The 15843-nt window shown below is 23.7% G+C and overlaps 1 protein-coding gene across 1 annotated transcript; it reads right to left on the reverse strand.

Annotated features, from left to right (window-relative positions):
- Nucleotides 1–9035: 9035 nt before the first annotated feature.
- OCT59_027126 (uncharacterized protein) lies at nucleotides 9036–15843 on the reverse strand (the record flags this gene model as incomplete). The annotated part of the gene is made up of 15 exons (XM_066136740.1): nucleotides 9036–9422; nucleotides 9858–9998; nucleotides 10106–10480; nucleotides 10549–10938; nucleotides 11009–11401; nucleotides 11473–11856; nucleotides 11929–12312; nucleotides 12385–12768; nucleotides 12839–13213; nucleotides 13281–13655; nucleotides 13723–14106; nucleotides 14177–14560; nucleotides 14630–15010; nucleotides 15083–15463; nucleotides 15532–15843. 15 exons carry the CDS (start codon nucleotides 15841–15843, stop codon nucleotides 9036–9038), a joined length of 5430 nt encoding a protein of 1809 aa, XP_065993199.1.

Raw genomic sequence — 15843 nt, forward strand, 5'->3', positions numbered from 1 at the left:
ATAGTAACTTAAAATCTACTCTATTCATAAATAAAGGGAATTTCTTTTTTTAATCAGATGTTTTATATATAAAGAGATTCACATGATGGAAAATGTCTGTTTTAACAAAATATTATTCAAAGTTGTTTCATATCAAAAAAATTATCTTAAAATGAAGGACAAATGTTTCTTGTAATTTTTTTGGTATGCATAAAAAAAATAGAAGAGTTATCACTTTATATCAGCTTCAAAAATATTTAAGAAAAAAACATGAAGTAAATAAATAAATTATCCGTTATCAACTTTGTGATAAATAAATATAAATAAAGACCTTCTTTGTCTAGTTATCAACGTGCATACTATTGGTACATATGTTGTTTTTTGAATGTTATCTTAATTAGATACTCATGGTATTTCGTTATTCTATGATGCTGGAATATTATAGATCATTACTAGAGGTGCTTACGGTTTCGCCCGTCAAAAAAGGCTAAACCAGTTTCGTAATAAATTTTTTATATGGTGAAATTGCGAAACTTAATATATAAATTGAGATAATGTTATTTTGGTTCGTGGGAAGCTTTATCATCTGCGAAAATTTTTAGTGTTTTTTCAATATTTCTTATATTTGCATCATCCGTTTTATGAAGTGATAGGTTCAATTCTATTTGGTTACAAGTATTGTATGACTTACCATATGTGCTGATATTATAACCTGCGTCATTGTCAGACAAATATCAACAAAGTCCTTAAATATGTTTTGTATAAAAATTATGATATATCCCGTAAGCTGAAAGATAAAGCCTTTCATATCACAGTCTACATTTTTTTTTTTACCAAAAGACAAATTTCTGTAATTTAGTAAATTGTTAAAAATATGTATTGAACTTGTCTCAGTAGCACTGTCTCTGATCCTAATGCTGGACGTTACGTCGTTCCATGATAAATATGACTTATTTAATTGCATTACAAAATTGTGAATAACTTTTTGTCATAATAAATTTGAAAGGTGACAATTAAAATTCTTTTTACATTATAAATTTATAATGCTTCATTACTATATACTATAATTTGTTACACAATTACGCACGCAACTTACGCAACCAATATTAAACATGAATAAAAGGTATTAAACACAGTTTTTATTTTTTAAAAATGGAAAATAAAGACGTTATTTATTTAGTATTAAAAGATCTAAAATATGATAAAATATCTCTTTATTCATGTCTTCTTATTAACAGAACTTGATGTAAAATGACGGTGCCAATTCTATGGAATATCCCTATTAAACTACTAGACCTTTTCCCAAAAGCACGCTTCTATAAACTTAATATTTTATTTAACGTAATATTTTTACATTTAACAGAAGAATCAAGAAATAATTTGAAGAAGCAAGGAATTAATCTTTTCATAATTTACAGCTTTTTTTATCATGAATTCTAATAAATATAAATTCATATGTTTCCAAAAACTAATATAATTAAATAAAAGTTGTTGTTAGTACGTAATTTTAAAGAGTCCAAAATCATTAATTTAGGAAAAGAAATATTGGATCTATTTAATAAGAATACAAAATTTGTTTCTCTTTATGTTCAAAATTCACATCATAACAATATTATAGAGGGTGAGCATTATTTTTCAGAACTTAAATACTTCAATTGTAGTTCCGAGGTTATTATGAAACGCAAAGTTTCATTATAGAGATTAGCTATAATTAACAAATCAATTAAAAAATTAAAATATATTGAATTTGATGTCCGTAAATCTGGAATCAATAGATTGATTGAAGTTCAAAAAAATTTAAGAGAAGTCGATTTCACCTATTATCCAATTGATTCAAGTAATCCCGAAATAGTTGAAGAATCTCTAATTAAATGTTCAAATACTATTCAGTATTTGAAAATAAATTGGAAACCTTTCACAAATTTTCTTTCATATCTTGTAAATCATTGAGATTGACATTTTTTATAAAGATACGATGATGGAAGTCTCCTCCAGGCAATTTATCAAAATTGTCCAAATCTTAGTTATCTTAAATTAACATTAAATGATAGGAATATTTCGGAGTTGAAAATGTTTTGATTAATTGTCAATATTTAATGGGACTAGTAATTAGAGAATATTATGATTCTTATTATTCTAGTAAATTTAATTGGGATAAATTGTTAAAAATATTGATCAGATCTTCGCCAATTAGTTTGTTTAGGTTGAAATTTCATTCTGAGAAGGTAAAGAATATATTAGAAGCCTTAACATCTTTCTTGGTAATTGAAAAGATAGACACTCTATATTATTACACGCATATTCAGCGAGGGGTGATCCGAAGAACCAGCAATTAAAAGATTTATTGCAATCATATAAAGTAAAATGTATAATCAAAAAATATGAAACTTGTGGTGGATTTGAAGATTTTGAATGGATAAATAAATTGGGTACTATACTATAAATAATTTGATTATTACCTTTATATATATATATATATATATATATATATATATATATATTAGTTGTAAAAATTATAAATATTCTATGAATCAAATTTAATAAACAATAAAGAGTTTTGAGTGAAGTAGCGATTTTAGGTTTTTAAGTCTAAAATGTTTAAAAGCTACTGTATTTTCTGTAGACTTCACTATTACATATCTTTCTCTTTAGGTTAATGGATAATTAAGAAAATTATAAATTCTGGTACAATTAACTAACATTTTGTGATGAAATATATTTCATTTTTTTTTTATTTTTCACATCATATGTTTAAACCATAATTTCAAGGAAAATATGAGAGAAAAAAAGCTAAGATTATACGCAATATTAACCCAAAGATAAGATTTTCTGGTAATTTTTATCTTTAAGTGGAAAAAATTTTAGTCGATCATCCCATTTTGACCAGATTTTCGCCAAAATTTTCCCATTCCATTTTTAAAAATCACCACCTGCACAGTTGCCGTGGATACGAAAAAAATTGCCTTTTTGGTAAAAAAGTCTCCAGTTAATCTTTATATTATTATGTACTTGTACATGTACATGAACATGAACATGAACATGAACATGAACATGTACAGTACATGTACATGTACAGAGAAAGTGAACATTCACTATGGAAACTTTTTGCGCTGAGTTTAACTGTGCTGCTCAAAAAGAATGTTAACTTGACAGATCATGAAATAGTATGTTGATCATTTTTTATTAAAATGTGAAAAAAAAAAAATTTTTTTTTTAATCAAAAACGTCAAAAATTTGACGTTTTTGTGATTGAAAAATCAAAAAAAAATTAATTTTTTTTAATCAAAACATCAGACTTGACGTTTTTGTGATTGAAAAATCAAAAATAATTGATTTTTTTTAATCAAAAACGTCAAAATAATTGATTTTTTTAATCAACTTGACGTTTCTGTGATTAAAAAATCAAAAAAAAAATGATTTTTTTAATCAAAAACGTCAGACTTGACGTTTTTGTGATTATAAAATCATTTTTTTTTGATTTTTATTAGCTAAGAACGTCAGACTTGACGTTTTTGTTATTAAAATCAAGGAAAAATGATTTTTATTAGCTAAAAACGTCAGACTTGACGTTTTTGTTATTAAAAATCAAGGGAAAATGATTTTTATTAGCTAAAAACGTCAGACTTGACGTTTTTGTTATTAAAAATCAAGGGAAAATGATTTTTATTAGCTAAAAACGTCAGACTTGACGTTTTTGTTATTAAAAATCAAGGGAAAATGATTTTTATTAGCTAAAAACGTCAGACTTGACGTTTTTGTTATTAAAAATCAAGGGAAAATGATTTTTATTAGCTAAAAACGTCAGACTTGACGTTTTTGTTATTAAAAATCAAGGGAAAATGATTTTTATTAGCTAAAAACGTCAGACTTGACGTTTTTGTTATTAAAAATCAAGGGAAAATGATTTTTATTAGCTAAAAACGTCAGACTTGACGTTTTTGTTATTAAAAATCAAGGGAAAATGATTTTTATTAGCTAAAAACGTCAGACTTGACGTTTTTGTTATTAAAAATCAAGGAAATTTGATTTTTATTAGCTAAAAACGTCATACTTGACGTTTTTGTTAGCTAAAAATCAAAAAAAAATAGTGTACTTTTGTAAAAGTATACTAATAAATTAATAAAAGATTTTTTTATAAACAATAGATTGTGTTTAGTGAGATTTATAAAAAAATTTAATGAGACTTTTTTTAATAATAGTTTGGTATAAAAAAATTTTCTAGGATTTTTTTTTTTAATAATATAATGGTATAGTACAATAGATAGATATAATAAAATTTTCTGGGATTTATTTTAATAACAATAGGTATGATAACATTTTTGGTGATTTTTTTTTAATATTAAACAATAGATTGGTATCATAGTACAATAGATTTATTTAATAAGATTTTTGTGATTTTTTTAATAACAATAAATTGGTAATAACAATCATTAACTTATTAAGTTAATAATTGTTTTTTAGTAAAATTTTTTCCAGTAATACTAATACTACTAATAGGTAATAGATAACTTAATAAACTTTTATAAAATAGATTAAGATATATAAAAAAAATTTGAGATTTTTTTAACAATAGATTGGTATAGTACAATGAATAGATATAAAAAAATTTTCTGAATTTTTTTTTTAATAATAGATTGATATAAATATATTTTCTGAACTTTTTTTTTAACAATAGAGTCATTAGATCAATATAAAAAATTTTTTGATAACAACAGATTGGTATGTTATAACTTATAATGGATAGATATAAAGAATTTTCTAAGATTTTTTATTAATACAATAGATCAGTTTCTGGAATTTTTTATGACAAATTAATTGGTATAGTACAAAAGATACTAGGTATAAAATTTCTTGGGATTTATTTTAACAACAATAGGTATAATAAAATTTTTGGTGACTTTTTTTTAATAACAATAGATTGGTAATAGACAATTATTACTGCGACTAGTAATTATTGAAAACCAATATGATTTGCCAATTCATTATCAGTTCAGTTTTTAATGTTTTTGCAACATTTTTTATTGTCTATTACCAATCTATTGTTATTAAAAAAAAACACAAAAAATTTTATTAAATCAATCCATTGTACTATACCATCCATTGTACTATGATACCAATCTATTATTGTTATTAAAAAAAATATAATCACCAAAAATTTAGCATACCTATTGTTATTAATATAAATCTCAGAAAATTTTATTATATCTATCTATTGTACTATACCATTAAAAAAATCTTGGAAAATTTTTTTATTAACCTTATTAAATGTAATCTATTGTTTTATTTATATTACTTATCAGTAATATTAGTGTTACTGTGAACTATAAAAAAAATCTTACTAAAAACAATTATTAACTTCAGTTAATAAGTTAATTGTTTATTACCAATATATTGTTATTAAAAAAAAATCATAGAAAATTTTTTTATACCAAACTATTATTAAAAAAAAATCTCATTAAATTTTTTTATAAATCTCACTAACACAATCTATTGTTATAAAAAAATCTTTTATTAATTTATTAGTATACTTTCAAAAATAAACTCACTCACTATATCCAAAAGTACACTAGTTAGCTTATAAAATTTAGTGAGTAATGACTAATTCAATCCTAGCTCACTGACTTTTATAAGCTTATAAAAATCTTGTAATTTTATTAAAATAAATCACATATCATGATATTTGGAATTAATTTTTTTTATATAATATTTTTTTCTTTTTTTGTTTTATTCCACTCATATTTTAATCCCATATTTTATTCTCATATTTTTTATTCTAATTTTTAATCAAATTTTAAATAGATATATGTGTATATTAATTGGAGAGAAAATTTTTTTTCTTTCATTTCTACCATTAAATTCTTTTTATATTTTATCTTTTTTTTTTACATAATATTCTCAAAAAGTCATTCGGACCCATTATTTTTTATTGGTTAAAATTTTTTTTAAAATCAAAAATATCTGGTTTTCCACTATTCTTAAAATAGTAGCCTAAAATATCATTTCAATTATTTCATTTTAATTTCTTTAAAAATTTAAATAGTGAGTGCTAATATTAAAAATTTAAATACAGAAATAATAAATTAATAAATAATTTTAATATTTACCAGAATTATACGGTGCAGAACTGAATTCAGATTTCAAATACATAAATACTGTACGTCTTGCAACAATACGAAAGATTTGCTTATGATATGTAAAAATTTTATTATTCATATATTTTTTTTTTTCTTAATAAATTAATCGAATATTTCAAAACTTTCAAATTGTTGAGAATTGGGAAAATTTGAATATTATTAATTTAAACTTTTTAATTTATTTATCACAAAATTAAAAAAAAAAGTATCAGACTGATTAGTCTCAAATTCATGGAAATTAACTCATTCAAAATTAATTATAAATTACAAGTTTTTTCAAGTAAATTTACATAAATCAAATATATATAAAATCTTCATTCATAAAAAAAGTGTTTTCTGAGAAAGACTTTATTGTGCGATACAGGTGAAGCGCGTCAGATTTCAATTAACATCTGAACATCTGATGCACGTCAATTATCAACTGATGCAAATTGACATATGAGGTACAACTATTAACTTATTGAACTTATAGTTAAAATCAATCTTTAATTTAATACTCATTTACTCATTTTCAATTGTCTAATAGATATGCAACCACATTGAATTCATTCCAGTTTTAATTTGCATCCAAATTTTTTATGACTTATTATTAATAATTTAATCCTGTGACCCTGGGCAAAAAATCATTATTAAATGAACGATCATCTTTAAAATTAACTTAATCTTATTTTTTTTTACTCAGACAGCTAGTATTTTTTATTATTGAATAAAAGGAAAATTCATTGTTCTTAACTCTTTAAGTCATTATTTAAATGAAAAATGTGGATAAATTTGTTTAAGATAACATTTAATATTTACAATAATTTATTTTGAAAATTGTAATTGTTATTATTATTAATTCTGTTATATATAATATTTGCATATAATTTAAACTAACTAAATTCTTTATTTATAAAATTCCTTTGTAAATTGATGTAATATTAAAAAAAATTTTCTTCATTAGGTATTTATTGCTATTGGATTGAGAAAATTGCAAAATGCATATTTATCAGTCTGAAGGTAAGAACCAATTAGGAAGTGGAAAGTTAGAAAACCTGAAAGAGAATTAAATATTAAAATATTATAAGGAATAAAATAACCTAGGAAAAGAAGAGGAAAAACTAAGGCAAAGATGGAAAAATTAAAATGTACTATATAATTGTACTTTACTGTATATCACTGTTAGCTTCTCTATTTCACTATTAAAAGGAATATTATTATTATATAATCCATAAATTAAATATTATTTTTAATATCATTTTGATATTGTGACGATATCATACTTATGTTGGCAACCAATAAATTTCTTCTTGACAATTGTCTTGCTATGATGGTACTGTTCAAGAGGAGTTTTAATGCGAATTTAATTTCTACCTTATTTAGGTATTTTTGAAGGCCAAATACTATATGAGTTATTATTAGATATTAATGCTGTTTTAAGTGAATATGTTTTTAATATTTTAAATAAAAAATTAGGCTTTAGTAATTAGAAATAAAGAATACATAATACGATGTTAAACTTCTTGATAAAAAAATTTGAGTTTGCATTATCAATTCTAACACTCTTTTCTGGAGGTTTTTTTTTGAAGTGTCTGGTAAAAACCTAAACATTAATTTGTTCCTATAATTTTTGTCATAATATATATAATACTGAATACTAAAAAAATATCAAAAAATGCATTTATCAATAAATTTCGAATTGCACTATCATACATTCGGTATGGAATATATAAATTGTAGTATTTACTATTATGTAAATTTACATCCCTCTTCTACTTCCTCTTAAATTTCTATCACCAGAATTGACCCAAAATTGACCTATATTCATGTCCTTATTATAAACAGGAAATAACATAATATGATTATTATACTTACAAATGTTGTATAATTTATTTAGAAGTAATCTTTGATAGAAGCTATAAAATAAAAGAATAATGTCCGATATTCCATAGGATCATGTATAGTAAAATTTTATAGTTATCCGATAGTATTTTATATGCAATATCGAATATGAAATTTATTTTATTATTAATTATACATGCAATAAAATATATCTATATACATTATCAATTATATAAGCTAATTAATGTGGAAAATTAAAAGTACAGTTATTAAATGTCATAATATATTTGCCCTTATTTAATGTAGATTTATTTTTATTAAGGAGTTGCTTTTTGACTTTCATTATAAAGTTGTAAGAAAATAATGATAAGAAAAAAAATGGTAATGAAAGAAAGAAAAAAAGGTAAACTTTGTTAGACTATTTAGGCTATTGATAAACATGATCATAGAGGCCTCTCGGATATAAAATTTATCCGATGGAAAATGATTACATTATTTTACTTATTACAGGTAAATGATTGGCTGAATAAGCCACTTCGTGGCCTAATATTTTCAGCCAATCATTTACCCTCCATAAGTAAAAATAATGTTATTCACTCTTTTCCATCGGATAACTATATAATATCTCAGTTGATTTATTTTTTTATTAAATATTGCTCATCTTACTTATTAAGTTTTAAGTTGCATAATAATAAGATTACGCCAATAAAAGCCCAGTCTTTTCCTAAACCCAGTTCACATGAAATATTTTATTATTTTGATATGTTATGCTATTTTTGTTTAACATTTTTACAATATAAAAAGTAGAAAGTTTTATTTTGGAATATATTAAAATTTACACTTATAATTTATATGAAGAATTATTTTATTAAGTGTTAATATCACAAGCATAGCATATCAGAAAAAATATTATATTTAATATGTCCAATTACAAACTGACTTTATTATGTAAAAAAAAACGCTTACATACTAACTATAAACAGTGTTGGACAAAACTATATATTAATTATAAAATAGAAGTTATACAAATATATATAAGTAAATAAATTTTATTAAACAAAATTTTATAATCATATACTTTATTTGGATTTCATACTGGAGTTAGATCACATGGTCTAAACATTGAGAATGGTCATCATCATCATATTTTGGAAGATCTTTTGTAAAGGAATTAAGTAATCGAGATATATAAATAGCTTGTGGATGGGTAGTTATTTGATAATTTTTAGTGGATATAGAATTTGCTTCTCTATATTCTTCTGCTTTCTTGAATTGCATTCCAATTTCTTCCATGAAAAAATCTTCTCTCTTGAATTGCACTTCAATTACTTCATTTTCTTCTATGAAAAAACCTTCTCTCTTAAATTGCATTTCAATTTCTTCATTTTCTACTATGAAAGTATCTCTTTTATATGAAATATGAAATGATGTGATTAATTTATCTATCTCAAAAATATTTGGTCTGTTGTTTGGGATTGAATCCCAACACTTTTTCATTAACTCGATATAACATTTTGGTGCTTCCGTTTCACTTATTTCAGGTCTGACTCCATTACAAATATCTAATGCAAGACAATGATCATGTGCACGATTGTAAAAGGGTTGTTTTCCAGTTGCTACAAAATACATTATCATACCAAAGCTATAGATATCTGCTGCTTGAGTATAAAGTTTTCCTCTTAATACTTCAGGAGAGACATAAGGCATGACTCCATAAATTTTAGTTTCATCTATATTATCAACCTCTCCACATAAGCCCATATCTGAAATCGATATACAATTACTAAAATCATTTATAATATGCAATAATAATATATTTCCTGTATGAAAATCACGATGAACTAAATTTTTTTGATGAATTTCTTTAAGACCATTAATAATATTAAGCAATGCAGATAATTTATCTTCCCATCTAAAATATACACAATTTTCATTTATCCAATGATTAAAATTTCCATCTTTTGCATATTGGAGAACCATAACATATTCTTCTGTATCTAAATTTTGAGATATTCCATATATATTAAGAATATTACTACTTTTATTTATTGAGTATTCCTTAACCTAGTAAAATTTATTTATAGTAAGTAATAATTACTAGTATATCATGTCTAAAAAATCATTTGCAATGGAAAATTCTTATAAATAATTAATTTAAAGAAATTTCATACCTCATTTAAAAATTTATCAGTAATATTTTGGGAATTATGTAAACATTTCAAGGCAATTACTCTATTTGGATTCCTATTATATAATTTTCTATCTACATTATATTCTAAGGGGCCATCCTTCCATTTTGCAGAATATACTGTAGAAAAGCCACCCTCACCTATTTTCTTAATATTACTAAACTGACTGTATGGTATCCATTCAAATACTATTTCATTATAGTCATTTATTTTTAATCGCATTTCTTGAATGCAATTATCAATTTTTTTATTTCCACTTGTACAATTAAGAACCAGAATATAATCTCCTGTATCTGGATTTTGAGATATTCCATACAATACTTGAAATGCTTTGTATTTTGTTGGATATTTCTTAGCCTAAATACAAATAAAGAGATTGTAAATAAATAATTAAAAGTATTTAGATATTTAATGAAATTTCATACTTCATTTATTAAAGAATCAATGGATTCTTGTGAATTGTGTAAACATTTTAAAGCAACTTCTTTATTTGTATTTCTTGTATATCCACAAGTCTCTCCATTATGATATAATGAACCATCCTTCCATATTGCTGAATATACTGTTATAAGGCTATTTTTGCCTTTCTCTTTAATTTCATTAAACTGATTGTATGGTATCCATTCAAGCACTACTTCATCATAGTCATAATCATTTATTATTAGTTGTCTTTCATGGATGAAATCATCAATTTTTTCATATCCACTAATCCATGTATTATTTTTTTGAACTAAGATATAGTCTCCTGTATATGGATTTTGAGATATTCCATACAATGCTTGAAATTTTTTATGTTTTGTTGGATATTTTTTAGCCTAATTATAAATAAAAGAGATTGTAAATACATTAATCAAAAGTATATAAATAATTAAGGAAATTTTATACCTCATTTATTAAAAAATCAATGGATTCTTGTGAATTACATAAACATTTTAATGCAACTTTTTTATTTGAAGTTCTTGTATAATAACCCCGTATCCAATCATCCTTATAGCATAATGGACCATCCTTCCATATTGCTGAATATACTGTTATAAGGCCATTTTTACCTGTTTCTTTAATTTCATAAAATTGATCATATGGTATCCATTCAAGCACTATATCATCTTTATTGTAATTAGGTTTTAATTGAACTTCTTGAATGAAATCATCAATTTTTTTATTTCCATTGATCCATATATGATTATTTTGAACCAAAATATAATCTTCTGTATTTGGATTTTGAGATATTCCATACAATGCTTGAATTGCTTTATAATTGGTTGAATATTTTTTAGCCTAATTGTAAATAAAAGAGATTGTAAATATAATTAATAAAATATTTTTAAATATTTAAAGAAATTTCAAACCTCATTTATTAAAGAATCAATGGATTCTTGCGAATTATGTAAACATTTTAAAACAACTTCTTTATTTGAACATCTTCTCCCTAGTCCTTGAAAGAAATTATGGTACAATGGACCATCCTTCCATATTGCTGAATATACTGTTATAAGGTCATTTTTGCCTTTCTCTTCAAATTCATTAAACTGATTATATGGTATCCATTCAAGCACAATATCATTATAATCCTCCATATTTAATTGTCTTTCTTGAATGAAATCATCAATTTTTTCATATCCACTGATCCATACATTATTTTTTTGAACTAAGATATAGTCTCCTGTATCTGGATTTTGAGATATTCCATACAATACTTGAAATGCTTTATAATTTGTTGGATATTTTTTAGCCTAATTGTAAATAAAAGAAATTGTAAATATGTTAATCAAAAAAATATTTAAATATTTAAAGAAATTTCATACTTCATTTATTAAAGAATCAATGGATCCTTGCGAATTATGTAAACATTTTAAAGAAACTTTCTTATTTAAATCTCTTGTACAATTACTCCAACTATGCTCCCTGTATAATGGACCATCCTTCCATATTGCTGAATATACTGTTATATAGCTATTTTTACCTGTCTCTTTAATTTCATTAAACTGATTATATGGTATCCATTCAAGCACGATATCATTATAATCCTCCATATTTAATTGTCTTTCTTGAATGAAATCATCAATTTTTTCATATCCACTGATCCATACATTATTTTTTTGAACTAAGATATAGTCTCCTGTATCTGGATTTTGAGATATTCCATACAATACTTGAAATGCTTTATAATTTGTTGGATATTTTTTAGCCTAATTGTAAATAAAAGAAATTGTAAATATGTTAATCAAAAAAATATTTAAATATTTAAAGAAATTTCATACTTCATTTATTAAAGAATCAATGGATCCTTGCGAATTATGTAAACATTTTAAAGAAACTTTCTTATTTAAATCTCTTGTACAATTACTCCAACTATGCTCCTTGTATAATGGACCATCCTTCCATATTGCTGAATGTACTGTTATAAGGCTATTTTTACCTATTTCTTTAATTTCATTAAACTGATTATAAGGTATCCATTCAAGTACTATGTTATCACAATACATTCTTTTTAATTGACTTTTTTGAATGAAATCATCAATTTTTTTATTTTCACTAGTCCATATATTTTGAACCAAAATATAATCTCCTGTATATGGATTTTGAGATATTCCATACAATACTTGAAATGCAATATGTTTATGTTTTGTTGGATATTTTTTAGCCTAATTGTAAATAAAAGTGATTATAAATATAATTAATAAAGTATTCAATTATTTAAAGAAAGTTTCATACCTCATTTATTAAAGAATTAATAGATTCTTGCGAATTATGTAAACATATTAAAGCAACTTTTTCATTTGAATTTCTTGTATAATTACTCCAACTATACTCCTTGTATAATGGACCATCCTTCCATACTGCTGAATATACTGTTATGAGACCACTTTTGCCTGTTTCTTTAATTTCATAAAATTGATCATATGGTATCCATTCAAACACGATATCATTATAATCCTCTATTTCTAATTGTCTTTCTTGAATGAAATCATCAATTTTTTCATTTCCACTTGTCCAAATAAGAACCAAAATATAATTTCCTGTATTTGAATTTTGAGATATTCCATATAATGTTTGAAATGCATTATTTTTTGTTAGGTATTTTTTAGCCTGAATATAAATAAAAGAGATTGTAAATATATTAATCAAAAGTATAATAATTAAGGAAATTTTATACCTCATTAATTAAATAGTCAATGGATTCTTGTGAATTATATAAACATTTTAATACAACTTTTTTATTTGAATCACTTGTATATTCTCTATTTTGTTTATTCCAATAAAATGGGCCATCCTTCCATATTGCTGAATATACTGTTACAAGACCATTTTTTCCTATCTCTTTAATTTCATAAAATTGATCATATGGTATCCATTCAAGCACTATATCATTAAAATGCGCTAATTTTAATCGTCTTTCTTGAATGATATCATCAATTTTTTCATTTCCGCTTGTCCAAATAAGAACCAAAATATAATCTCCTGTACTTGGACTTTGAGATATTCCGCATAATACTTGAAATGTATTATGTTTTGTTGGGTATTTTTTAGCCTGAATATGAATAAAAGAGATTGTAAATATATTAATCAAAAGTATAATAATTAAGGAAATTTTATACCTCATTAATTAAATAGTCAATGGATTCTTGTGAATTATATAAACATTTTAATGCAACTTTTTTATTTGAATCTCTCATATAATTACTCCATCCATACTCTAAGCATAATGGACCATCCTTCCATATTGCTGAATATACTGTTACAAAACCATTTTTTCCTATCTCTTTAATTTCATAAAATTGATCATATGGTATCCATTCAAGCACTATATTATTAAAATGCGCTATTTTTAATCGTCTTTCTTGAATGAAATCATCAATTTTTTCATTTCCACTGAACCATATATAACTATTTTGAACCAAAATATAATCTCCTGTACTTGGACTTTGAGATATTCCATATAATACTTGAAATGTATTATGTTTTGTTGGATATTTTTTAGTCTAAATATAAATAAAAGAGATTGTAAATATATTAATCAAAAGTAAATAAATAGTTAAGGAAATTTTGTACCTCATTTATTAAAAAATCAATGGATTCTTGTGAATTATATAAACATATTAACGCAACTTTTTTATTTAAATCTCTTTTATAATCACTCCATTTATCCTTCATATATAATGGACCATCCTTCCATACTGCTGAATATACTGTTATAAGGCCATTTTTACCTGTTTCTTTAATTTTATAAAATTGATTATATGGTATCCATTCAAGCACGATATCATTATAATCCTCTATTTTTAATTGTCTTTCTTGAATGAAATCATCAATTTTTTCATTTCCACTGAACCATATATGATTGTTTTGAACTAAAATAAAATCTCGTGTATTCGGATTTTGAGATATTCCGCATAATACTTGAAATGCATTATGTTTTGTTGGATATTTTTTAGCCTAATTATAAATAAAGGAGATTGTGAATATATTAATCAATAGTATATAAATATCAAGAAAATTTTATACCTCATTTATTAAAAAATCAATGGATTCTTGTGAATTATATAAGCATTCTAAAGCAACTTTTTTATTTGAATCTCTTATATAATTACTCCATCCATACTCTAAGCATAATGGACCATCCTTCCATATTGCTGAATATACTATTATAAGGTCATTTTTGCCTGTTTCTTTAATTTCATAAAATTGATCATATGGTATCCATTCAAGCACTATATCACTATAATCTATTTCTAATTGTCTTTTCTGAATGAAATCATCAATTTTTTCATTTCCACTGAACCATATATAACTATTTTGAACCAAAATATAATCTTTCGTATCTGGATTTTGAGATATTCCATACAATGCTTGAAATGCTTTATGTTTTGTTGGACATTTTTTAGCCTAATTTTAAATAAAAGAGATTGTAAATATAATTAATAAAGTATTTAAATATCATTTAAAGAAATTTCATACCTCATTTATTAAAGAATCAATAGATTCTTGCGAATTATGCAAACATTTTAAAGCAACACTTTTATTCGAACTTCTTCTCCATAGTCCTCCGTAATTACGGTACAATGGACCATCCTTCCATATTGCTGAATATACTGTTATAAGGTCATTTTTGTCTATCTCTTTAATTTCATCAAACTGATTGTATGGTATCCATTCAAGCACTGTATCTTTATAGGCATTTATTATTAATTGTCTTTTCTGAATGAAATCATCAATTTTTTCATTTCCACTGAACCATATATAATTATTTTGAACCAAAATATAATCTTCCATATCCGGATTTTGAGATATTCCATACAATGCTTGAAATGCTTTATGTTTTGTTAGACATTTTTTAGCCTAATTGTAAATAAAGAGATTGTAAATATAATTAATAAAGTATTTAAATATTTAAAGAAATTTCATACCTCATTTATTAAAGGATCAACGAATTCTTGTGAATAATGTAAACATTTTAAAATAACTTTTTCATTTGTTTTTCTTGTATAACTATTACACAAATCACGATATAATAGACCTTCCTTCCATATTGCTGAATATACTGTTATATGGTCATTTTTGTCTATCTCTTTAATTTCATTAAACTGATTGTATGGTATCCATTCAAGCACTATATTATCTTTATTATCATTGGTTTTTAATTGCCCTTCTTGAATGAAATCATCAATTTTTTCATTTCCACTGGTCCAATTTTCTAAAAATATGTTTTGAGAAAACAT

Source organism: Rhizophagus irregularis, chromosome 7 (genome assembly GCF_026210795.1).
Source record: "Rhizophagus irregularis chromosome 7, complete sequence".
In the NCBI taxonomy this organism is placed as follows: domain Eukaryota; kingdom Fungi; phylum Glomeromycota; class Glomeromycetes; order Glomerales; family Glomeraceae; genus Rhizophagus; species Rhizophagus irregularis.